General features: G+C 38.0%; 1 protein-coding gene across 2 annotated transcripts in view; it reads left to right on the top strand.

Annotated features, from left to right (window-relative positions):
- Positions 1–26,234, top strand: part of itga11a (integrin, alpha 11a) — a 53,459-nt gene that overhangs the window by 13,683 nt on the left and 13,542 nt on the right. For both annotated transcript variants that reach the window (XM_077588011.1, XM_077588010.1), the window contains 20 exons: positions 178–292; positions 3,073–3,185; positions 3,579–3,670; positions 4,048–4,162; positions 4,226–4,353; positions 4,432–4,580; positions 4,654–4,798; positions 5,190–5,355; positions 5,903–5,973; positions 7,403–7,547; positions 9,637–9,785; positions 11,439–11,582; positions 13,985–14,188; positions 15,705–15,835; positions 17,599–17,765; positions 19,437–19,576; positions 20,816–20,926; positions 21,382–21,467; positions 21,594–21,804; positions 21,886–21,984. In XM_077588011.1, coding sequence (XP_077444137.1) covers positions 3,098–3,185; positions 3,579–3,670; positions 4,048–4,162; positions 4,226–4,353; positions 4,432–4,580; positions 4,654–4,798; positions 5,190–5,355; positions 5,903–5,973; positions 7,403–7,547; positions 9,637–9,785; positions 11,439–11,582; positions 13,985–14,188; positions 15,705–15,835; positions 17,599–17,765; positions 19,437–19,576; positions 20,816–20,926; positions 21,382–21,467; positions 21,594–21,804; positions 21,886–21,984 — 2,541 coding nt within the window. In that variant the 5' untranslated portion in view covers positions 178–292; positions 3,073–3,097. The remainder of the gene's footprint in view (positions 1–177; positions 293–3,072; positions 3,186–3,578; positions 3,671–4,047; positions 4,163–4,225; positions 4,354–4,431; positions 4,581–4,653; positions 4,799–5,189; positions 5,356–5,902; positions 5,974–7,402; positions 7,548–9,636; positions 9,786–11,438; positions 11,583–13,984; positions 14,189–15,704; positions 15,836–17,598; positions 17,766–19,436; positions 19,577–20,815; positions 20,927–21,381; positions 21,468–21,593; positions 21,805–21,885; positions 21,985–26,234) is intronic.

Here is a 26,234-nt window from a genome sequence, read left to right as displayed (position 1 = left end):
GGCATATTAGAAGTTCTTTTGCAATGTGACTTCGGCCAGACAGACCAACAGACAAAGAATGTCGGAGAAAATAAAAACTGCACAACTACTACTGGGAAAGTGGGGTCAATAAACTATCCTGAATATGTTGTTTATTAAAAGTATATATATCATATGTCTTTTTCTTCTTATTTTTAGGTTACCATGACTGTTTTAATATCGACACAATTAAACACCGGATCATCAAAGGCCCGAAGCAAGCCCAATTTGGGTACACTGTTCAACAACATGTGGCAGCGGGAGGAGAAAAATGGTAAACTATTCATTCATTAAAAAAGCACTGTATGATCCTAATTAGTTAGTTATTTATGTCTAGCTTACCTAAGTATAGTTTACTTTGACTCATAATTGATTTTGTATCACTTTGCCGAACTCATTTGGACGAATATACAAAAATACTCACCGTTGTCGCATTACCTCATAAAGAAAGCAGAATCCAATAATTGGCACAGTCGGTTGGGCAAAATTAGTTCTAGGCATTCTTAAAATATGTCAGAATATCTGCATCATTGCTGAAGTAATGAGCATTGTGTGTGAAACATTGGTTTTGTCGATAGATTCACCTGCATTGACAATTTGTGCCCTCAAACACTGTCTATCGTTATGAATAAACAGAGATAAGATTTCAAAAACTTTCCAAAGTGGGATCGTTCCTGCACATTCAAAATACTCTTTAAAATATTAATGAATTAATTTATTGCTAATTTTAGCCATGGAGAAAGGCTGTTCAGTCAAATGACCATCGCTAACAATAAGACAAATTGTATCCAAATTTAGAGTTGACTTTGTTGCACAACATTGTGTAGTCGAATTTGATTTAATTGATCCTGAACATTTGTTAGAGTTAAGACTGGGGTTCCTTGTGAGCTATCAAGTTCTTCCATAACAACGATGTGTTCAGTGTGAGCCTTCCCAAAACAGTGCCACAAGTTAGAGATCAAATATTACCCAAACAGTCTCAGTAAATGAATTATTGAGATTCAGGAAAAAATGGCAGGCCCAAGGGTGGATTAGTTTGTACTCAAAAGAAGTCACCCTCTCAAGACTGTGTCATGACGTGCTCATACACACACCATGAACTGTTTGGTTCTGAACTCTCTGTGGGGAGCTGTTTGGAGGCTTGAACATATTTGACTGAAAAGAGTTTGAATTTGAAAAAAATACATAAAAGGGTTTGCTTGAAATATACACCTGGGCACATTCCTTTCTGTCCGATTTTATTTTTCTACTGTTGAACAGGGGCATCTCATTGGAGACTACACCTTTTAACCTTTTACTCCGCTCCAGTCTCGTATGCCAGAAATAACTTCTAGTAGCTCATAAAATCTTCTACCCCGGAGTTTAATAGTCTTTTTAGCTTTGTTTGACTCTAATTACAAAGTTGCACAGAAACCCCACAGAATAGACCTTCCTTTGGAATGTGAAAGAAACTAATTATTGCATTAGAACTATAGATTTAATCAACTCACATTATCATTCATTCATTTTCTGAACCGCTTATCTTCACAAGGCTCGTGGGGGTTGCTGGAGTCTATCCCAACTGACTTTGAATTGGTGGGCAACCAATCGCAGGGCACGAGGAGACGGATAACCATTCACGCTCACACTCATACCTGGGTGCAATTTAGGGTGTCCAACCAGTTTACCATGCATGTTTTTAGAATGTGGGAGGATACCGAAATACCCGGAAAAAAACATGCAGGCCCGGGAGAACATGCAAACTCCACACAGGAGGACCGACCTGGATTTGAACCCAGGACCCCAGAACTGTGAGGCCGCCGCGCCGACCACAACTCACATTATATAGTAATAAATTAAACTGAGCTTGATAACGAATAGCCGAGTGTTTTAATGTAGTTTAGTACATAGTGCCAAGACATTAGAGACATTAAATTCCTGTGGGTCCTCACTGTGTGGAGTTTGCATGCTTTCCTGGGCTTGAGTGGGTTTTCTCTGGGTACTCTGGTTTCCTCCCACATCCCAAAGACATACATGGTAGGCTGGGTGAACATCCTTGCCCCTAGATATGTGTGTGGGTGTGAATGGCTGTCCGTATCCTCATGCCCTGCGATTGGCTGGCCACTGATTCAGGGTGTCTCCCGCCTCATGCCCATAGTGGCTGGGATAGCATTACGTATATAGTATAGAAACATTGGTTAATCGTTTCAGAAATAACATTTTTATAGATTAATACCACATTTGGTTTGGTATCATTGGAACTCAATGTGCACCGGTCATGAACCAAAGAAAAATCTTCAAAATCTACCAGATTTATTTTTTGAACTGTGGGCATGTCCAATAAATGTGCTCAAGCCACTTCCCTCCCCTATGCCGATTGGTTATCAAATCAACTTTGAGGATTTTGCAATGTGTCCTGTCGTTCGCAACTATCCCAAAATAAAATTGAGAACGTAAAGACAGCTAGTGAGTTTACATACTGTATAGTAAAACAGCAGTAAAGTGGAATGGCAGACACATAAGGACTATGCATCATGCCTTGTATTTTGCTACAATGTGTAAATTCAAAATCCCAAAGTGACTGGACAATACCGTGGGAAAATGTTCCCTTTTTTCCTCCTCTCTTAGAAATCATATCCAAATTTCAACAATGGGGTCAAAGTAGAATGATTGCAAGCATTCCATCTCTTCAAGGACTATAACTGTTTTTTTAAACATCTTTGTTTCCTGAAAGTAGAATTATTGAACTACTATGTTTAAGATATTGTAAAACATAAAATAAATAAATAAAAATCAAATTCTGGATTAGAATGTAGGGGGCAGATTTGATTTCATTGCCCTGGTTTCAATAGCTCAATGCTTTGGGCTGCATTAACATGCTTTACAGAGGTAAGAATTAAAAAATGCAGGCCACCCATAGATTGCCTCTAGTTTAATCTATCAATGCTTAAAATTCATGAAAATTTCCCTTAGAAAATGATCTATCGTTAGCATAACTGGCAGTATAATCTCATAAAGGAAAGGACACCGTTATTGTTTTGGGTAATTGTCTTAATGGTGACTTGTTTTTTGCAGGTTATTGGTTGGGGCACCATATGAAATGACTGGTGCTTACCAGACAGGGGATGTATATAAATGTTCACTGACCAAACGAACCAATGGAAATGGTTGCACAAAGCTGAACTTAGGTAACGTTGCGAAATGTATCACTAATATACAACACAGTGCTCAGAAGTGGTATGACAGCCTGCATGTGTGTCATTAAACATAGCGGCATGTGTGAGACAGACATATAGTAGGTACTAAACTATTCATTCCTCACCTCACAGTTTTATGGCTTCTTTACATTTTCATGTGTTTAGTGCCACTAATGTCACCGCACAGCATGCCAAATTACGCAAATTTCACTTGTCTGGATTGTTAATTAGACATATGCAGTTTTGTCAACTCAATCTGGTTATCATTAGTCTGCGTGTGGTCAGACAGACACCGCAAGTCTAAATATGTGAAAATACTCTCGTATGTACATTATGATTTGATTGCAAAAGATCATCTAAGATCATGTCTCGTTTTCCATCAAGGAAAGATATCTTTGACCAATGTATCTGAGCGCAAAGACAAGATGAGGTTGGGAATGACACTGACAACCAATCCTAAAGACAACAGTTTTGTGGTGAGTGTTTTTCCTTGCAAAATTCGAGATTTACCAAGCTTAATGATGTTCATGTGTCTTTTTGTCATCTCAAAATTCCACTGTTGCATGCTGACCAAGATCTTTCCTAATCTGGCACAGAATCAAGTTTCCAGTTCAGACATTATCAAAAATGGATTAAGAAATATAGGAATAAACTCATGTTGTTTGTTCAAGTCAACTGAGATTAGGAAAATCAATTCCAAGTAAATGATTAATGCTTATAATGGTGTTTGTTAAGGTTTTAGGGTGTGAAACAAGCAAATTAGGAAAACATCAGGATAAATGTATCTGGTCTTTAAAAAAACAGCAATAATGCATTTACAATTCCAATTTCACCTCTTTATTTGATATTTCAGGCCTGTGGCCCACTCTGGTCCTATGAGTGTGGGAGCTCTTACTACAGCACTGGTATATGCTCCAGAGTCAATGCTAGCTTCAAGTTCTCCAGAACGATTGCACCAGCCTTTCAGAGTAAGTTTTAAATAAATACTGGACCAGATTATTATTATTATGATTTTTAAATGATTTTTTTAGGATGTGAGACCTATATGGATATAGTGATTGTTCTGGATGGCTCCAACTCCATCTACCCTTGGTATGAAGTCCAAGCTTTCCTCATCAATATTCTTCAGAAGTTCTATATTGGACCGGGTCAAATTCAGGTGTTTCCTTTTCTTATTTCCAGCAGATGTTAACTAAGTCGAGCCATACTAATTGTCTTGCTGTGTCTATTTGTCCAGGTTGGAGTTGTGCAGTACGGTGAGAAAGTTGTGCACGAGTTCAAACTCAACGATTTTAAATCTGTTGAGGAAGTTGTAAAGAGAGCACGCAGTATCGACCAGCGGGGAGGAGAGGAGACTAACACGGCTCTTGGCATCAAAATAGCACGGTATGCTCACTCACCGCTATCCTTCAGTGATTTTTTTGGATTGTCATTTAGCGCAATTATGTTGCTGTCACAGATCTGAAGCCTTCAAACAAGGAGGTAGACGTGGGGCCAAGAAAGTGATGATAGTGATTACTGACGGAGAGTCCCATGACAGTGCTGACCTCCAACCAGCCATAGAAGAGTGTGAGAAGGATGGCATCACCCGTTACGCCATTGCTGTGAGTCTGTTAAAGCTTTTATTCACCTGCGTTTAGGCTGCTATTTTACAAGGCTTCTTTTTTCAGTTGCTACTGAGTTTTCCAGTGCAGCTTTAAAGCAGTAATGGAGTGTTAACAGGAATCACTTCATGTTTATTGTGCAGCCAAAAAAAAATCAATCCCAAATGCTGCAAGGCGGAAGTGCAATCAAAGGTTTAAATGATGTCGGGCAGACCACATAATACTTCTTTTGTTTTTATTCTGCATCTTGCTCATTGTTTATTGCAACCATGCTCTCTTTGAGCTAATGGTCAAAAACTAGAATTCCTGAGGGAAAATAATTATAAGACATTATTATCTGAGCGTGTTATTGGTTTTTATGCTCATTATTTACCTTAGCTCATCTTCACAGGTTCTTGGCTACTACAACAGGAGAAGAATTAACCCTGAGGCCTTCCTCAATGAGATTAAATATATTGCCAGCGACCCAGACGACAAACACTTTTTCAATGTGACGGATGAGTCTGCGCTAAAAGACATTGTTGATGCACTTGGTGAACGCATCTTCAGTTTAGAAGGTTTGCTTGATAGTCCTCTCTTTTTCAAACATATTTTTCTTTATGGATTAAAACAAAAACTTGAGTGATTGTCATCTGATTTGCCTCTGAAACGGAATTTTATTCCTTGTTACTATCTAAACATCAAAGAAAGAAAAAAATATATATAGTATAATTACTAACTAATGTGTCATTTCACCTGAGAGTGTTTAGTATAATGGTGTTACTTTTTTAGGCACTCTTTTTTACATACAATACTGTATTAAGTTTCTCAAGAATGGATGAAGTAGGTAGTGTCGTAATTATTTGAGTCCTTGTTTGCACAGTGATACACAAGCAGATGTTAGGGTTTGGTGGGTAATAATCTGATTTCAGTCTCATACCATTGATTGCAGAAACACATTGTTGTCTTTCTCAATTATTATTGAGCTAACATGTCTACCACATTGTAAATATTAAGGAAAAGATGCACATAATGCACCTTCAGTGGTATCGCTTTCCATGAGTCTGGCATGACAGATTAACTTTCTGTGCTTCAAAGAGCTTGAAGACTTATTTGTTTACACAGGAACCAGTAAAAATGGAACGGCTTTTGGTCTCCAGATGTCTCAAGCTGGATTCTCAGCTCACAACGTCGAGGTGAGTCGCCCTCCTGCTATTTATGCATTGTCTTGAACTATCTGTCATCATACAGAACAACACATTGTCTCCCTCTTTATTGCATCATAACACCTCTTCATAATACACAATTTATCACGTTTCACTCCCTTTAAGCAATGCCAGAGGGTCCTAAAGTTCTAGGTGTTCTTGATTTAAGGGTTCCTGGCAGAAAATGCAGATTTTCCTTTCACTACAGTCATGCAGGGATGGGAAATAAAACACTGCTTCTCTCAAGGGGGACATATTACTTGAAGTCCAGACCAATTTAGTCAGTTTTCCTGCAGTTTTGTTTGTTTTCCTTTTGTTTTGCAATCCCATTTGCGATCGTATATGGATGATACAGCAAAATGCAATTTTTTCCGTATGAATGTTCCTTGGCCTTTGAAGTTTCCCTTCACAATTTGATTTATCAAAAGACAAATCCATTTATCCCACTTAGGCTGAAAATAGCAGAGGATTTGCAGATGAGTGACAGAAAAGGTTGGAAATTGTGTCCGCGAGGCCAGATTCCATAGATGCTCCACAGCAGTCAACCTGAGGGTTGAAAATAGGGTAACTTATTGGAAGGAATGTTGGGATTTAAAAGAGAAAGAATGTCCTGAAGGTCCAGATGTTTTTCGGAGACTGCAAGCTGCTTATGTCATATACTACCAGCCATTTTATACATCAGGTTTTATTATTTGCGCAGCTGTTGTTTGTTTAGCATGCATGAATCTAGTGTAGTAAAATGTTGTTTGCTGACATTCAACATGTGTTACGGGAACATTAGCTTTCCAAGAATGTTGTTGTAGAAAAAAAATTGATGGATAAAATGAACTCCATTTGTTTTCTTTTTTTATATATAGTATTAATGATGCAACTCAACTGAATTTTAAGTACTTTATCCACAGTTGCAATGAAGTGCTGTATACATAATGTAAATAACCGACCGTCAGATAATGCTCCATAATGTTATTGAAAGGCAAAACGTTTAAACAACAAAATTAACAAATAATTAGATGTGACACATGCTGCTAAAAGCTTAGTAGCCTGGGTAGTAAGGTTCACATAAACTGGTTAAATTAAAAAAAAATAAAAAATGGAAAAATCTAAGTCAAACGTAATCATTATAGTTTGATTACTACATGTTTAAAGAGAGACAAGAAACAAATCAATGTAGCGATTAAAACATGATCTTATCAACATACAATACAAATCCCTAACTTTATAATAAAGCCTTATTTGGCTCAATTAAAAGCCTAAACTCTTACAAAATGAAATGGTTTAGATCCAATTGCTTCAATTACTCACATTCAATTTTCACACAAGACCCAACTTGTAGTATCTAGTAATGGTGCACAGTACATTGACTGTCTTGTAAGTTTGTATTTTTTTATCAATCTATACTATATAACTGCATTTCCTCTAGGATGGAACTCTGGTGGGAGCTGTCGGGGCGTATGATTGGAATGGGGCAGTGCTAAAAGAAACACGGCAAGGAAAAGTGGTTCCGCCAAAAGCTTCCTACATGCAGGAGTTTCCAGAAGAGCTCAAAAACCATGGTGCTTACTTGGGTAAGTCCCTCCAAAACGATGAATTAACATATGAACTCCAGTATTTTTTTTCCAAGGGACTCAAAGAAAATCTGCCATTGACAAATAAATATAAATGGATGTATAGTTTTATGCTATTATTTTAGTTTTTCAAGTGTATATAAGTTAGGTTGCTAATTTTATGTTCATATCATTTATCAGTAGTGAAACGTGAGAACAAATGGGCCTTCAACAGCATCACTGTCAAAAAAATACATTGTCAACAGTTTAGATTTAGAGCTACTACTCGACCAGAGAAGACCAGAGCAGCTGTATGTTCAATTCAATTTTCAGAATCTCATCGCTAATATGTTATTTTGGCACATGAGCCTTGATTAAAATAGAGTGCTTTTCACCACCTTACATCTAATTTGAAATTTGACTTGAAATTTATATGAAACATTAGATCAAATGATTCCATTCACAAAAAATAGCTATACCCCAAAGCAATTATTTCAACATAAAATCCATTAGTTTTCTATTCCTCTAGAATATATCAATGGCTGGTAGTACAGTTTATCTTTGCATTTTAGCACAGCATAATCACCTAGGTGGATGCCTGAGTCAAACCAAGTCAAAGTGCCAAATTATGAAGTTTCACTTTGCTACGGAATGAGCATTTGACACATTATTTTCGCAAGCATGCCCAAGATGGTGCATCGCGGGCAGCCACGAGAGCACAGCGTAGTACCGGGAGGTGCTAAAGTGTATTTTCATCCCAAAGATACCATAATAAGTCATGGCGAAGAGCTTCCATGTGTTTCAATTTTGGCCAACAAAGTCTAAAGTTAGGTTTCACCTGACAACCAGGATTAAACACCATAACGCAGTAGCAGTAGTTGCTTATCTGACCTTGACAATAGACACGACTATATCACAGATAAGAAGAAATGTGTTGAAGTCCAGTACTGTTGGAATTCACAGCATCGCTTAAACGCCCCTTTGGGGCTGAAATCCAGCCAAGGTAAATCACATTAATACTAGCTCATCCTCGTCAGCAATTTTTCTTTTTAATTCGTCAGGAAACACAAGAACTCACACAAGACGCAATTTGGTCCGAGTCTACTATTTCCAAAGATATTGAGAAACACCAAATGCAGGATCCTGGCCAATACCCTTGGCTCTGACTAGTGTACAATCAGTACAATTACTAGTGTTCTCACTAAATCAAGCAGCAACCTAAGTACTCCAAAGGTGTGACCTCACAAGTGCCTTACGATGTAACGTGCACAAATCAGATTGATGGCCTGTCACCATGCCCGTCTAGGGAGTTTGTCTGAGTGGTGTCCTTCTCACTCCTTTTTTTCTTTTCTTCTGGGTCGATTAATGGAAACAACTTGACTTTTCATAGTTTTTAAAAGGTGTTTATTATTTACGAAGTGTTGAGAATCGGCAAAGACTTGGCTGTCACCTAAAGTTGGTGACACTAACCTTTTATACACCTTTTTAAATGGTCCTGAATGTTTTTTAATCTTTCTCTTAAAGGTGTAGAAGGCCTTGACTGACATCTTTGCACACAGGAAGGGAATTTAGTATAAATTCTCACAGCACATTTCATTTTCAGTCTAATAGGGTATCCAATTTGGTTCTTTTTTTTGCATACACACTAATGAAAAAGCCAACATTAATGAGTTGGGTAGGATTGTCTTGATTACGAACCCCTGTACTCAACTACTCAGTCTTTTCCATCCCATCTAGCACCATCTATCTTCTCCACCACAAAACTTGTGTTTTTACCATCAGTGGTTTATTTGACTATGTTTATCCAACAGGCTGCCAGCTAAATCCGGTTGAGTCATAATATGAGGTGGAAGTAAAATTCTAGACACGGATTATTATTGAGATGGAAAAGCATATGTTGATCAAGTGGAATTTTCAAAGGGAATATAAAAAATAAAATTATGTACAAGAAACAGTATTCATCAAATTTCAGAGCTGCTCTATTGGGATCCTGTTAAGTTTTAATTAAATGAAACCTCAAAGCTAATAACAATAATTTATTCGTACTTATGTGAACATCTCACAGCTAGTGAAAAAGTTGACTTCAATTTTGTTTTGTGTTTTTGATCAGGTTATACAGTGACATCACTGATATCAGCCAAAAACGGCCGTCTACTTGTCTCTGGAGCACCACGCTTTAATCATACTGGCAAAGTGATCATTTTCACTTTGACATCCCCCGGAAATCTCACTATTCTTCATTCCCTCAAGGGCCAGCAGGTAATACTACTTGTTATTGCGTTTTACACACAACAATTCACTGTGAATGCAACCTAAATATAGTATTATTCCTATTATACTATAGAAATTGATTCACAAATTAGAATAAGGTCCCTCTCGCAGTCACATTGATATTGTATGTCTGCATTTGCCTTCTTTGAGGCATAAGCCCAAAAATAATTTAATGAGATTTTGTGAAAGAAATTTAAAATAAAACAAAATCTATAAATAACTTTTTTCATACAACTGAATCTGAATCTGAATCAATAACAATCTGATTCTTATACACCTTTCTTGAACACAATTAAATTGTTGTTCATACTTGCCATCTAGCATTTTCAATTTTAACAAAACTGTGAATGAAAACATTGACAGTGTAATACGTACATTGGATTGGATTGGATTGGATAACTTTATTCATCCCGTATTCGGGAAATTTCATTGTGACAGTAGCAAGAAAAGGCATAGTTATAAGTTAGACAGTACAGTCAAAGGCCACAGAACAACAAAGCAAAAAGCACAAAGTACAACTGTTGACAGTTTGATCCGTTTTGAAATACTGCAGTTATCGGGCCCTTTGTGCAAACATTTTCTTTGTGGGGAACTTGCTTGCTTGAAAAAATAGTGTTTATCAATTTCTAGAGTATTTTCAAAAAACACCAAAAGCCCTAAAACCTAACAATAACATGACTGCCAGATTAATATTTGGAAAATAAAAGGGATTGAAGGGCTAAATGTTGTTCTTGTTATCCCAATCTTATTTGTAGAGTTAGTTGTTGGAAATGTTAACATTAAACGCTAAAAAAATCATCACTATAAGAAAACCAGTCCCAATTAATTTTAAAGATCATGTGGAAATGCCTCGCGTTAACCCAATGTTATTTGTAGAGTTGGTTGTTGGAAATGTTGACATTAAACGCTAACACAATCATAAGTATACGAAAACCAGTCCCAATGAATTTTAAAGTTCATGTGGAAATGTCTCTTGTTAACCCAATGTTATTTGTAGAGTTGGTTGTTGGAAATGTTGACATATAACGCAAAAAAAAATCACTATAAGAAAATCAGTGCCAATGAATTTTGAAGATCATGTGGCAATGCTTTTTGTTAATCCAATGTTATTTGTAGAGTTGGTTGTTGGAAATGTTGACATTAATACAATACAATCATCAGTATAAGAAAACCAGTCCCAATGAACTTTAAAGATCATGTGGCAATGCCTTTTTGATCACTACGCACACCGCTGGAAACTGGCCTGTGACCACGAGCCTGCAGCTTTCCTGTAGTAGTTTACATTTGACCTTGGCAGCGACAGCTCATCACAAACAGCAGATACTTTTCGATGTAGCCTTTTCAATTCCTCATCACTTTTTTTTCCCCTCAGTGGCAGATGTTTCTAATCTAAAGCAAGATATATTGTGTTCCGTGCAGTGGCTTTTCCAGAATGGCTCCCTTAGTCGGAACAGTGACAAAGATGTCAGAATAGTTAAATTCAGAAAACACATTCACATTTGTTTGGAATATTGAGGACGTGGAGCCAAAATAGTTAGTTAGACAACAGTGTAGCCAGACATAAAATGGGTTGCCTATTAGATTGAACTGAAGAAAATTAAATATAGTTTGGCATTTTTTTTAAATGTGTTCTATTTACAGATTGGCTCCTACTACGGCAGTGAGATTGCACCTCTGGATATTGATGGAGATGGGATTACCGATAACCTTTTGGTAGCAGCACCAATGTTCTTTAGTGGAGGCATGGAGAAAGGGAAAGTATACATCTACAGAGTGACAGAACTGGTAAATTTAAAATCTTCATTCCTAAAGAAATAAAGAGGCGAACCTCATACTGTACTGGCATTAATCTAGTAAAGGCCAAGTAAACCGTTTTAACTAAATTGCTTCAACACCTGTTCAAACTCCAAATGTCCCCCTTAATTTCAACACACACCTCAGCATAGGTGCCCAGTAACCACACAAAGAAGCAGATTGTTGCATTCCAGCTTGCAGTTAAGTGCAGGCAGACCTTTGCACCATGATTTTGACCAGATCAAACACCAGGATCAAAAGGGAAAAACTTTGACACGCCAGTGTAGAATTAAGTCAGTAGGAAAGTATTTTGTCCCTTCTAAACCTGTTCCCAACTAATCATTTCAGGCGAGAACTTTCTGTAGTTGAAGGAAATTTTCCGGTATTCTAGGTCTGTCTTGCTCATTGGAAAAATAAAAGGAAAGGGGCACTTTATGGTATAGGTCAACCACACGTGACCGAACAGACTACACAGATACAGAGAAACAGATATCCATATGGCAGTCCATTGCCAATCCAATATATTTTTTGGGTTGTGTGGTAAGCAATCATCTAGTATTTGGTTTAATTTTCATGCTAGAACTAGTACCTGTATTTGTATAAGTAATGAATGGTGGGTCTGTGACTTTGACGGCAGTGTCAATGTAATGTTGAAATCATCCATCAAGAAACAATGTGAACATTTTAAGTATAATTGTGTTGAATTTGATAGATGGTTAAGAATACCTTAATATTAAGTTTTAACATTTGTATTTGTTGCGTTTTTAACTGGGTTTGACTCAACCAACTCAGAATATAACTTTCACTCTGCTGTCGGCATACTCATCAGGTAGCTGGGAAAGGAGAAAAGTCTCTCCTAAATCAAATCCATTCGCATTTATCCAACTGCAAAAATGGTCATCTCATATTTCGTATGGTCTAAATTTTATTATGAAGTTAAATGCACTGCCAAGTAGAGCAATGATATGCATGACTACTGCTAGAGTTGAATTTTTCTCCATTCAGTCAGAATGCTTTCTTTGAAAAATTTTCCAGACAGTTAATTGCTTCCATAAACTTGGGTATATTCCATATGACCTTTATCTGCGAGGTATACTGGACTGTTTTTATCTCCCAGGATTTAACAGTCCCTTCGTTAAGTCAGCAAATTCTATCTAGATTTTGCAACTGTTTAAATCTTCTGCTTTCTACATTCCAATCCGATATGATCATTAGAAAGCCGAGAAGAAATCATTGTATTCTGTCAATGCTAAAAGTTGTTGACTTATTTTGTTATGGAAAAGTTGAGTAAGGAGTGAAGTAGAACCTAGACAGATATGGTATTACTAGGGATTTGATTATTTAGAACCCCTCCAAGTATTTCCTCATCCCTGTTATGATCAGTAGTAGCTTTAATTCATATCACTAATGACATGCAAACCACAGACGCTGACATAAGTGCTTTTCAAAGTGGAATGTGACTTTTTCCATGAGTCTTATTTCCTGTTCTTCTGTTTTGATGATTAATGAGATATGTACACAATCTGCTGATGAAAGAAAAAAACATGTTCTATGGCTATGAAGGTATTCCATCGCAATTTTTTTTTTTTTTTTTTTTAATAATTATTTTTTACGTCTCTCACATATAATTTCGAGGCGGCCCTGTGGAACAAGTGGTTAGGGCATCGGCCTCACAGCTCTGAGGTCCCAGATGTGTCCTCACTCTATGGAGTTTGCATGTTTTCCCCGGCCTGCATGGGTTTCCTCCGGGTACTCCGGTTCCCTCCTACATTCCAAAAACATGCATGGTAGGCTGATTGAACACTATGAATTGAACACTATAAATTGCCCTTAGGTATGAGTGTGAGCGTGAATGGTTGTCTGTCTCCTTGTGCCCTGCGATTGGCTGGCCACCAATTCAGGGTACTGGCCCGGAGTCAACTGGCTCATACATAAAACTCAGCAGTATACCTTTTAATTTGATTAATTTACCCAGTAGCTACTTTCCCTGAACAAGTGTACTGTAAATTGAGTTAATAATATGGTAAAATTTGAGATATTAATGCAAATGCTAAAACGTGAATTAAGGTCATATGAATCCAATTATCAATGCACGTTTGAATACTAAAAACTAGGTTTGCGACTTTATTCTTACAATGAAAATAATTTAAAAGTGCAGTGTAAAGTCTAATCTGTTTCACTGAACTCTAATTATATAAACCTGTTTTACTCAAGCAATCCTGGTATGCTAACATGCACTGCGTGCTCAATATCATTTTAGCACTGCGGTACAGAAAATGAACGAATGAATAATTGATCCTGTCTATGCTTTCGCAAATGCCATTTTTGTATTGACTTGAAATTATTGTTTAAAAAAAAACTGACATATGAATGTCATTTTAAAAATCTTTCAGAATCGCTTCATTTTTGAGGGTGTATTAGAGATCCTTAACGGTGGCCAGAATGCCCGCTTTGGTTCCTCACTTGCACCTGTCCCGGATTTAAATGGTGATGGCTTCAATGACCTGGTCGTAGGGGCTCCATTGGAAGATGATCACAAAGGGGCTATCTACGTTTTCTTCAGTCAGCAGAACAGAATACTGCGCAAATACAAACAGGTAGGTTGTCATGTTACCTGTTAACATTTGACATAACACTGGCATCTGGTAGAAGTCTCCTATCTCCAAAACCATCACTTTTTCAAGACACAGTAAAAAGCATTTCCATTCCCTCGTCTCAACACACAAGCACTTTTCTAGAGTTTGCTTCAGTCATATAAATTGTAAAATGTACTCCCATTTGGGGACTAAGCAAATCACAAATTTTAGATACTATTTGAAAATTGCAGTCAGACAGAATGATAGTTTGATAAATGAGGAAATGAACAAGAAAGATAAAATAACACAGAGAAATATAAATAAACAAACAACCAAAAATGGCTGGTGAATACATTACATTAGAGTTGCATTAGGATGGCCTTGGCCTCATAGTTCAGAGGTCAAGGGTTCGATCCCAGGCTGGTCCTCACTGTGTGGAGTTTGCATGTTCTCATGGGCTCGTGTAGGTTTTCTCTGGGTACTCCGGTTTCCACCCACATCCCAAAGACATGGCTGGTTGAACACTCTGAATTGCCCCTAAGTATAACTGTGGGAGTAAATATTTGTCAGTGTCCTGGTGCTGTGGGATTGGCTGGCCGCCGATTCAAGGTGTCCCCCACTAGGTGCCATTAGTCATCTTAAAAAAACCCTATCTTCTGCAGCTCAACAGCACCATTCCTGTTTGCCTATGTAAAAGGATTTTAAGAGAAATTTGGTGAAATCACAAGCACATAATCCAAGCATAACTCACAAAGGAAAAACAGCGAAATATATTCAACTGCAATGAAATGAAGTCCAACCAAAATGCCATTCCAGATGGGATTATGACAATAGAGGTATTATTTGCAAAATAGTTTGGTATCGTGGTTCTGTCAAAAAGACCACAATGTTCGCTGAAATGATTTGAAACCGACAGTAGTGGAATTGCCAAATTGACAAACCACAATGCTTCGGAGAGGTCTTTTGGATAAATTGGTGGGAAGAACCTTTAAATTTTCTTCTACAAAGAAAAAGAATGAAAAATATTGCACCACCTCATTAAAATTGAGACCCCTTGCTTCCATGCTGAAGCTTCTTTGGTGTAATCAGAAAAGGTTGTAGTGAATCTGCACAAAAAAACGATTAAATCTTTAAAATAAAATAAAAATTGCACTATAGATTAAGTCATGGGTACCCTCACTTATGTCTAATCTTATGAGAGTATTCATTTTCCGTAGCACTTTTACTTACGAGCGTCGCAGGGGTGTTCAAGCCTATCAGCCAGTAGGCAAGCGACACCATGAATTGATTGCCAACCAATCGCAGGCACAGGAAGATGGACACCCATTCACTTTCACACTCATACCTAAGGGAAATTTACTCTTTAAATACTTTTGTTAGACCTTAATTTTTAAGCAATTTCTTGATTTCATTTGTTAATTTTCTTTGTATCTATATTTCATCCTTACTTTTTTGGACCATGTATTAAGCAGAGGAAAGCATTGCACAACATGCCTCTCCTATTGTATGTATAATTGCTTTTCCTTTTCCTTCTTAGAGGATAGCAGCAGCAGACTTGGCAGTTGGCCTGCAGTACTTTGGTCGCAGTATCCACGGAATGATGGATATGAATGATGATGGGTTAGTGGACTTGGCAGTGGGATCCCTTGGTGCGGCTGTTGTCCTCTGGTTAGTGTCTCATCTAGATATTGTGATTTTAAAAAAAATCGATATACCCTAGGAGGTATGACTTCATTTTGTTATACTTTCACCATCCAACACTTAAAAAAAATATCTACAAGGCAAAACAATTCACCAACCCTTACATAAATCCTTGATCTCATAAAGCCTTGATGTCATTGACTCCTTGGGCTCCATTTTTGTAGGCTGCTCAGCAGCACTCAAGTATAAAAAGATCTTCCTACTATTCGCTGCATATGTTTGGGAATTCAACAGAAGGCTCCACACCAAACCATTCACAGTTTCCTTGAAAATATCACCATCGGATTGGCAATTTAACCCAGCTGTCTTCGGGCGAAAGGCAGACACACCCTAGACTGGTCGCCAGTCAGCCGTAGGGCACACAGAGACAAACGACTATCCGCACCCCCAATGCATACCACCACCAGTAGGAATTGAGCCTGCGCCTGCCCGCACCAAAGTCAGGCGAGTGATCCACTACACCACGAAGCGCCCTGGTGTCGTATGGTTCAGCAGAAAATTGGACTCAACTGTCTGCATTATGAAATTCAGGACCCCCTCGCCTTTTTGTAGAAGTGACGCCCTTGCTCTACAAAACACATCACTAAAAGAAGGTCAAATTTGCCGTGCAGGTATTCCAATATGGTATTTGTGAATTTTATCAGGGCACAAGCAGACATAATCTAGATTCCAAACTCTATAAGTCATTTTAGAAATCAAAGAACTTAGCACATTTTTGTCATTTTTATAGTTTTTAAATGTTACAATGTTTGGTTCCATGTACGATGTGCCACAATTAAAGGGGAGGTCAGGGCCCTGCAATCATTGATTGCCAGTTTCTCATATCCACAGGAGCACAAAATGGCTCTTTCTAAATGCACCTGCCTCATCATGCCCAAGAAATTGCCAGCACTTGTTCGAAATTACCACGTGCAGTCTAACTACACTCACAAAAACAGAGTCATTATAGACAGTTCTTATTACTGATTGCCCTCCCAGAAAGGCTTTCTTTTTTGTAGCCGTAAATGGTACAAGAAGCATTCATTCATTTTCCGAATCGCTTTGTCCTCACAAAGGTCGCGGGGGTGTTCAGGAGCCTATCCCAACCGACTTTGGGCACGAGGCGGGGGACACCCTGAACTGGTGGCCAGCCAATCACAGGACACAATGAGACAGACAGCCATTTACACCCACACTCATACCTAGGGGCAATTTAGAGTTTTCAACCAGCCTACCCTGCATGTTTTGGGATGTGGGAGGAAACCGGAATACCTGGAGAAGGTACACACGTGTCCGGAAGAACATGCAAACTCCACACAGTGAGGACCCACTTGGGATCGAACCCTAGACCCGAGAACTGTGAGGCCATCCTGCAAACCACAATTATTAATCTAAAGTATTTTTTATTTGTTGTAAAAAAAAATGACAATGTATTTACTTCATTGTGTGTAATTGATTTGTATAGGCGTCTAATTACTTTAAACGGGGAGGACTGGGCACGAATGATCCTCTTTCAGTGCCGCTAGCACCGCTTGACGTCCAATCCATTTTTACTGGAAGGGGTCACTTGCCCCTCCCAGTCAACATGGCTTGGGCATCTAGAGTCGTAAATGAGTTAAATGAGTAATTTGTGGAATTAATGGTTTAGCTTTTTTAAAACAAAATTATTTAAAATAATAATATAGAAGTTATTCTGGAAACATTCTGTTTTTATTTCTTTTTTTTTTTACATGTTCTGTATGTGTTCACAGGTCAAGGAGTGTTGTCCGGATTTATACTAGCGTCAGGTTTGAGCCCAGTAAAATCAACATTTTTGTGAAAGACTGTCAGAGGGGTGGCAAAGACGTGACCTGCATGTCTGCGATTGTTTGCTTCAACATCACAGCGAGGACAGCCATTTCTGCCACAGAGGAAATTGGTAAGCCAGTGTAATAATCAACTCCTGTCAAAGCAGTAGTAAAGTTTTTTTTTTCAATTTCATTTATAACTGCGTAAAACACTGATAGACCTTTTGAGTTCAATCATAAAATAACACACTGCTTCTGCACCCAAACAAAAACTCAAAATGCTGAGGTCTGAGAGTAACATTGCAATAGTACAATGGTCAGCTGTTTTTTTCGCTACTTGATGAAACATGGCAGGAAGAAACATGGTTGGTTTGAAGCGGAAAAAGCCATAAAACGCAGTACAATATACCCTTTATGTCCTGTGAGGTGAATCTGCCTTTTCAGGGTGTGCTTTCCTGTTCACTGTCTCTAAAAGTGGCATAAAAAAGGGTCTTCACTTCTAATTTGTCTGCTGTTTCTCAAGTCTACTGACACTGCATTTAAAACTGATGAAGCACATGGTTTTATCCAATGTTTTTAGAGTGTGGACATTGGTACCATGGTATTTGGAAGATGTTAACTGTTAACTGATGTTTCAATCTGTCAACCCGTTGATGGGTGACTACCTCCACACGTCCTGAGCTTCTCTCCGTAAAGTTTATTCAAAGAGATATTGTCTCAAATTCCTGTTTCTCTATGGAACAGAGTCCAAGGACGTTGAAGTTAAGCTGGTGTTCTTAGTTAACTTTTTTATCCATACAGCTTCATCAAACAAATCAGAAACAAAGAAAAACAAAGGAAAAGCAGAACAGATGGAGTTATCTTGTCTTCTAAGCGCATACAGTGAAACATATTCCTTTAATTTTCCGCTCATTGATATGTCTCGCCGGTAATGCTTGGCAGATGTGACTCTTTAGTTATATTGTAAACTATGGTGCTGAAATTTTCAGGCAAGTTTGTATCAAAGGTATTTCAAAGTGATGTTGTAAACAAAGTTACTAATGTTCTGAAAAGCATTGCCAACGGCAAATGCTTTAATAGTCAATGTTTGTGTACCGCTTTTCATTTTTTGGGTCATGCCTAGTTTCAGCTTTAGTGGCAGTCACTTTTTCCATTCACAAAGTAAAGTTAAAGCGATACGTGGAAATTGTCTAAAACAATGTGGCTTGGAAAGGAATCCATTCCAAAGTTAAGGATTTAGATTGTGAAATAAATTGTTCTCATAGTCATCTCGTGTTAAGCTAAAATTGCAGTGAACCACCGCAGTGATGTCAATAGGTTTTGCCACAATCTGGCCATTTTTAAACTTTTAGATCTACTAATAGGAGCTCATCTACAGCAGCGCCCCTTTTTACCACACTTGCGAAAATAAGGATTATATAGCGTTGATCTTGTAAAGTTACACTTAGGTGTCGCAAGTAAAAGTTTTGGCATATCACCAGCATAAACAGATTTAATAAGATTGTGCAAATATGTTTGCGTCTGAGGAAGATGCCAATTTTCCTGAATTTGTGAGCAATACCGCAACAAATTGTTTTTTTGTTTGTTTTTTCTTAATAATAAGTGGCTTCTCTCTAGTCATTGATTATTTGTATTGTACTATCGCATTACAAGTAAAATTTTGACATTCAATTAACAAATTTATGATTTTTGGGGGGGAAATGTTACATATGTAATGGAACTTTTTTGTACATATCATTTTTTCTCAAAATAGTTTTCCATGGCCATATTAATTCGTTTAAATTTCTCTTATTACCCATTAGGGATTAAATATAACGTCTCTATTGTGGAGCGACGTTTTAATCCTCGAGCTTTACTGGACAACCCGGCCAAATCCCAGCCTCAAAACCTCACCCTTCGTCCTGGTGAGGAAAGCTGTGAACCATTCTACTTCCATGTCATGGTAAGGCCAAATTATCGCAAGAAGAGTTCGAAAGGTAACGAGTTATGTGATACTATTGCAATGGTTCATTTTTAAAGGGTCTAAAGTTTTATTGCAAGTGTGACAATTGATAGTATTTCACTTGTTAATCCTATCCAGCTGTTTTAAGAATGTTTTTATAAAACTACGATTTAGCAAGGCACAATAAATACATTAGATAGCTGAATAACTAAAGCTTAAAGGGGAAGACGACAACTACTGTTAATGAACTTTAAAAGAAAATTCAAACATACAAACAGACAAAAAAATAGATATGATACATCAGATCACAATGCATGATGATTTTTCCCCCCTCTATTAGTAGATTATCTGTCCAATGGTTATAATCACGAATAGACTCCAAAAGCTCATTTGGAGGACTACAATTTTTTTTATTAAAGCTATTTTTGCCGTTATAGTGTTAGCCCTGTCATCCTCTAGTTATCGGGTTGTGTTTAGATTGTACAAATCCCCCACATACCCCATATGTTGCATTAAAAAAATAAAAATGAAAAAAATCCCATACGCCCAGTTGGTATTCCGGATAAAGGACATGATGCTGAACATACTGACCAGGAAGAGAGCTTAAAATAACTCTGTAAGCTATTTCTTAATTGGGTTTTAACATATTTTTTACTCTATTAATTCTGTTCAACACATTGCACATATAATTAAATAATTAACATTTTCAAAATGCAGTGGTCATTGATTTAAAGCAGGGTGTCAAACCGGTCCTCAAAAGGCTGCAGTGGGTGCAGGTTTTCATTCAAACTGACCAAGAGGATACCTTTTTGCAAGTGTAATCAGTGGGTTGCAGTCAAGTGCTGCTTATTTTAACTAAAACCAAGACCCACTGCAGAGCTTTGCGGAATCAGTTTGGTTTAAATAAAATACAAAAAAACGTATACTCCACCACCTATGTATAAATAACATAGGCTACACCCTTAAATGATGTACAATGTGAGTCAAGAGTAAAATTGAAAATTGAAACATAAAACTTATGCAAAGTGTTTTCTTTTCCCAACATGAAAATTAGTCCCACTGTATTTAATCCTAAAATACCCGAACTTCAGGTGTCAAATTTTCCAAAACACCGCGAGGACTGCTTGGTCTGAGTGACTTGTTGCCAGACCAAAATGTTTCACATCAAATGACAAAACATTGCTCCAGCAATTTCTATAGAAAACCTTTTTTCAAGTACTAATGCTGTGTCATGTGTAGGAGACGACTGACTATGCGAGGCCCATCGTGTTTGCAGTACAAGTCGGGCTGCAAGATTCAGAAAGCGGACCAGTTTTAGATGACAGCTGGCCAATTTTGTCAAGAACTGAGGTGAGAGCCAAGCAATGGTCATGACCTAAATGTCATTCATTCATTTTCTGAACTGCTTACTACAAGGGTTATGGGGGGGTTGGGTGCTGGAGCCTATCCTAGCTACTTGCGTGCACTAGGCAGGGGACACCCTAATTCGGTGGGCAGCCAATCGCAGGGCATAAAAAGACATACAACCATTCACGCTCACACGCATACCTAGGGGCAATTTTATAGTGTTCAACCAGCCTAGAATGTGTTTTTTGGGATGTGGGAGGAAACCGGAGTACCCGGTGAAAACCCATGCAAGCCAATGGAGAACATGCAAACTCCACACCGTGAGGACCCACCTGGGATTGAACCCACACCCCAGAACTGTAAGGTCAACATTCTAACTACTCAGTTGCCGGGCCGCCCATGAAATTTTTTTTATTTGTTATTTTTATTTAAAGAAAAACATTGTCATTTCTGCTTAGCTGCCTTTCTGGAACGGCTGTGATGAGGATGACCGGTGTATCCCAGACCTGGCATTGCATAGTGTAACTGACCTGCTGACTCAAAAGTACGTAGTGAAGGAATCATATATATATATGCATGCAAGTACCTACAATACATCATTGCATGCTAGGAACATATGATTTAGTGACAGTATCATTTCCATTTTTTTTCCAACCTCCCTGTCTCCTAGGCAGTTCTGCTCAGAGGGTGTTCAGTCTCGTGGTGCATTCTGTCGTCATCTAAGTGAAAGCAGGTCGGAGGGATCACTTCGGGTGCTTGAAGCAAACAGGAGAAGGCTGGTCATAGACGTCCGACTAGAGAACAAAGGAGAAAATGCTTACAACGCTCGACTCAATATCAGCTACTCCCCAAATCTGCGTTTTTCCAGCCTCATATTGAAGGTCTGTGCTGATCATGCAAGTCTACTAACTAAAGAAGCACGCACATTGAAAAAGGTTTGACTGTGTTGGTATTAATCCCAGGATAATGCTGATATCAAAATTGATTGTTACCCTGAAGACAAGCTGAAATGTGAAAAAATCTGCAACGTCAGTGCTCCATTTATGAAGTCCAAAGCACAGGTATTTAATTCTCAATAAATATCAATCCAACAATACGCATATTTTTTAAAATATAATAAATAAAAGTGAGTTGATGTGCATGTGAATATATGTTTACTCAGCTGCCAAACATTTGCCTTCTCCTTCGCTCTCACGTATGCACTCACCCATCCCACCCTAATGGAAAATGTCTTTGCATGTCTTATTAGTTTTAATGGCTTTATAAATAATTATCTTGTCTTTTATCTCCTACACAATTGCTATAATTGTATCCTTTTTAAAAGGGTTTGGGGTTACTATTGGGATTTTAAAACATGTTGGAACAAATTAAAGCTTTACCATGGAAAAATAATAATAATCGGACATAGGCCCTGTCGTCATCATCAACAACAAAAGCCTACTTGTCATCACACCCAGAAACTGCGTATGACGAAATTGGTAGTGCTTCTCCATAAGGTCCGTTTACTCGGCAAAAGACCTAAATAAGTGATAGTTACGGACTTGTAATTTGGCATTCTGCTGTTATGGATAAAATGTCTCTACTTACAAAACAAGTTAGGGAATCACTTCTGTAATACATTCATTTCATAAATAGTGTACCACTGGAATGTGTTTTCTTTTTAAAGTTTTGTATGAAGATAAACTGCCGTAATATAAACTCACAACACAATTGTTTTATGAAGGCCAATATTTCTTGAACTGACTAAAAAGCAACCAAAATTGAATTATTTTCATTCACAAGTATAAGAATACTGTTTAGTCAGACGCCAAACTTAAAATTAAAATTAAAAAACATTGTGCGTCAATTCAGCTCAAGCCCCTGACATTGTAATTTGGGACAAAGGGCCAAAACCACAGGCAAGACTTGAAGATATAATTTATGTCCTCTGACATCAGTGAAACTGTTGTCGCTTAATCATTTCTGTTAACAAACAGCCCCCCCCCCCAAAAAAAAACACACACACACACAAATTATGCTCCTAGTAGCATTTTTAATGAACTGTTGACTGGCCGCTGTTTATCTCAGATGGGAATGACACTTTGAAACGTCAGTATAGAACACAGAAAAGTGAATCTCTTTACAAACAATGCAGCAGCAATATTCTTCATTCATTCATTATCTGAACCGCTTTATCCTCATAAGGGTCGCGGAGGGTGCTGGAGCCCATCCCAACGGGCTCAGAACCAGAGGTTGGGGACACCCTGAATCGGTGACCAGCCGATCGCAGGGCACAAGGAGACGGACTACCATGCACACTCACACCCATACCTAGAGGCAATTTATAGTGTTCAGTCAGCCTACCATGCATGTTTTTGGAATGGGGGAGGAAACCAGAGTACCCAGAGGAAACCCACGCAGGCTGACGCACTAACCACTCAGCTGCCGGGCCGCCGCAGCAATATTTAATAATAAATTTATTCATAAGATGCATGACCTTAGAAATAATCCGTTGAGAATACTTTAACTGTGCATTTTTTTTCAGTCAATAATGGTAATTTGTACTGCATAGCAATACAGGACATCTAACCACCTTGTAACTTGGTAGCAAGTTTCCATATTTTAATTTTTTTAGAGATAAAGGGAAAGAAGAAAAAAGTGATTTTGTCTTGGTCAGAACGGAATTCATTACATTTATTCCTGTTTATAATTGTGTGCCAAAGACATATGATCAGTGATACACAAAATTCCTTGCTTTATGTAACTTGAAGAATTTCTGGGATACAGGCCATACATAGCATATGTCTGACATATTGCGATAATTTTTCAGAAATTTGTAGGCATGTGGGTCTGACTGAATTCCCGAATTAAAATGTACCATCCGTGAAAATGATATTTCCTTTACCAACCTTTTATAATATAACATTTTTGTACATCCCTCAACTCAATTGACTGGATTTTCAAACCTTTCTCTCCTCTTTAGCCTGCAGGTGAGAGTGAATGGAATCTCCTCTGTCATCTGTTTCTTATTCACACCATCATTTCTTGCTTTTTCCAACTCAGTCTGAAGCTTCTAATGCCTGTGATATATTTATGTGACACTGTTTTCTCTAATGCACTTTTCAGCACAGTGTCGGGTTTCGCTTTCAAGTAGGCGATGTTTGAATTAGCTTTGATAAGGATGACACTGATGGTACTCCAAATGGAGCAATTAAATTGGTAATAAAACGAAAGCAGATTAAGTGCAAGTCATTTTACCCCACCGACGACTACGCATGATTACCAAAGTGTTGACGAAGGCTCTAGGAATGAAGTACAGACAGTGATTGAAATAGTTTTCACAATGTTCTTACCGCACTATTATCACAAACAGCAGTCATCCCCTAGGTAACAAAATATATCACATTTCTCTGTAAGCGCTCCGCAACAAACTCAACCAAGTGGACTCATGTCAGTGGTCAAATCTCCCAGTAATTCATGCCTACTTATTCACTCTAAACAGCATTCAGAGTCACAATGCGGTTCTGCTTTAGTCAGGAGAACCTGAGTGCAACACAGGTTCAAATAGGGCTTATTGTAAAACCTATGCGTTTATTGCCGCTGCTAACCCTGAAAATTTGTTGGCCACCCGAATCGCCAGTATAACGTTTGATTGTACGCTCGTAATACCAATACTTATGAATTTCATCCCAAATGCACAGCCAGGCAAGCCGTTGCTGCTCTTGACCACTGTGAGGAAAAACTGACTAGCAACCCCTAGATAATTAGATTGACATCGCCTGGGAAATTAGGGTTTTTGTTTTGGGTTGTCACCCCAAAATTTTAATAGGTCCCTTCTGACCACCCCAATGAAAAATTTACAGAGGCGCCACTGCAGGGGACTAAGTAAAAATGACATGTTTGTTGTGGCATGTTTCTCCCGATCTTAATAACTATGATAAAAAGAGGGGGGAAAAATGCTACTAAGCCTAGATCAATTTGTTACATGCACGGATATGATTAATGATAGGTATACACCACAAATGTATTAATTCATTCATTTATTTTCTGAACCACTTTATCCTCACAAGGGCCGCAGCAGACCTCGTGCACGAGGCAGGGGACACCCTGAATTGGTGGCCAGTTGATCGCAGGGCATGAAGAGACAGACAACCATTCATACTCACTCTCATACCTAGGGGCAATTTAGAGTGTCCAAACAGCCTACCATGCATGTTTTGGGATGTGGGAGGAAACCGGACTACCCGGAGAAAAAACATATAGGCCCCGTGGAGAACATGCAAGCCCCACACAGGTGGAGTGACCTGGATTTAAACCCAGGACCCCAGGACTGTGAGGCCGATGTGCTAGCCACTTAATCGCCGAGCCGCCCACACCACAAATCATCATTTCATAATGAATATAGATTGGATTAACCCGCTAAACTCTGGGATACATGCGTTTAGTGTTATTACACTGCCAAACACTGTTCTTGTTCTCAAGAGCACATTTTGAAGGTTATATTTTCTTGTTTGTCTCGACTCTCCAAAGTACTGATTTTGCCTTGGATTGGCAGGGGTTTTATATAAAAAATGGAAAAAAAACGCACTCATCTTTAACTTCATTTCACTTACCTGACAAACTAGATAATATGGAGAAGCACAAATGCTTTGAACATATTTAAATGATACAACATTAAATTACAGTGACCTCATCACTCAAGCGACCAAGCAATTTCAGCACCCATTGTGAGCATGTACATGTTGGCTCATTTATGACCCCATTGAATTTATCTAGGAATATTTCTATATAAATGATTCTTTGAGGGTTCGCCATATTTATTTAACTTTCTAATATATATTCATCTTTCATAGCGTCTCCAGAAGTGTCACAGACTCTCTGATATATTTATCCCCCAAAAAATAACCCAGAGAGCATATACAGCAGAATATTACATTTACACATTTACATTTTTCCATTTCGTTTTGGTTTTCTATTGCTTCAAAACAAAACAAAAAACAACAACATAATATTAACAAATTATCTTTGTGTGAAATATTTTTAACATGGTATTATGATAATAGCATCAAAGACCAGAAGAACCAGTGGCTAAGAAATAGCTATTGTTTATATTCACCAATATTTTACCCAACACTCAACTCTGTGTAATCATGTCTATCGGAAAAAAATAAAAAAAGAACACTTGTTGTTTGTTAATGTGTAAAATCATAAATAATGTTTAAACATCGAGATGTAAATAATGGAGAGTTGGTTTTCGTGGTCTTATCACGGTCTTGGTCTTGGGCAAGTCTTGGTTTGGAATATTTTGGTCTTGAACACACTACATCTGTTT

This window comes from Stigmatopora argus, chromosome 2 (genome assembly GCF_051989625.1).
Source record: "Stigmatopora argus isolate UIUO_Sarg chromosome 2, RoL_Sarg_1.0, whole genome shotgun sequence".
Classification (NCBI taxonomy): Eukaryota; Metazoa; Chordata; class Actinopteri; order Syngnathiformes; family Syngnathidae; genus Stigmatopora; species Stigmatopora argus.
This window is presented reverse-complemented; position numbering and strand designations above follow the sequence as displayed.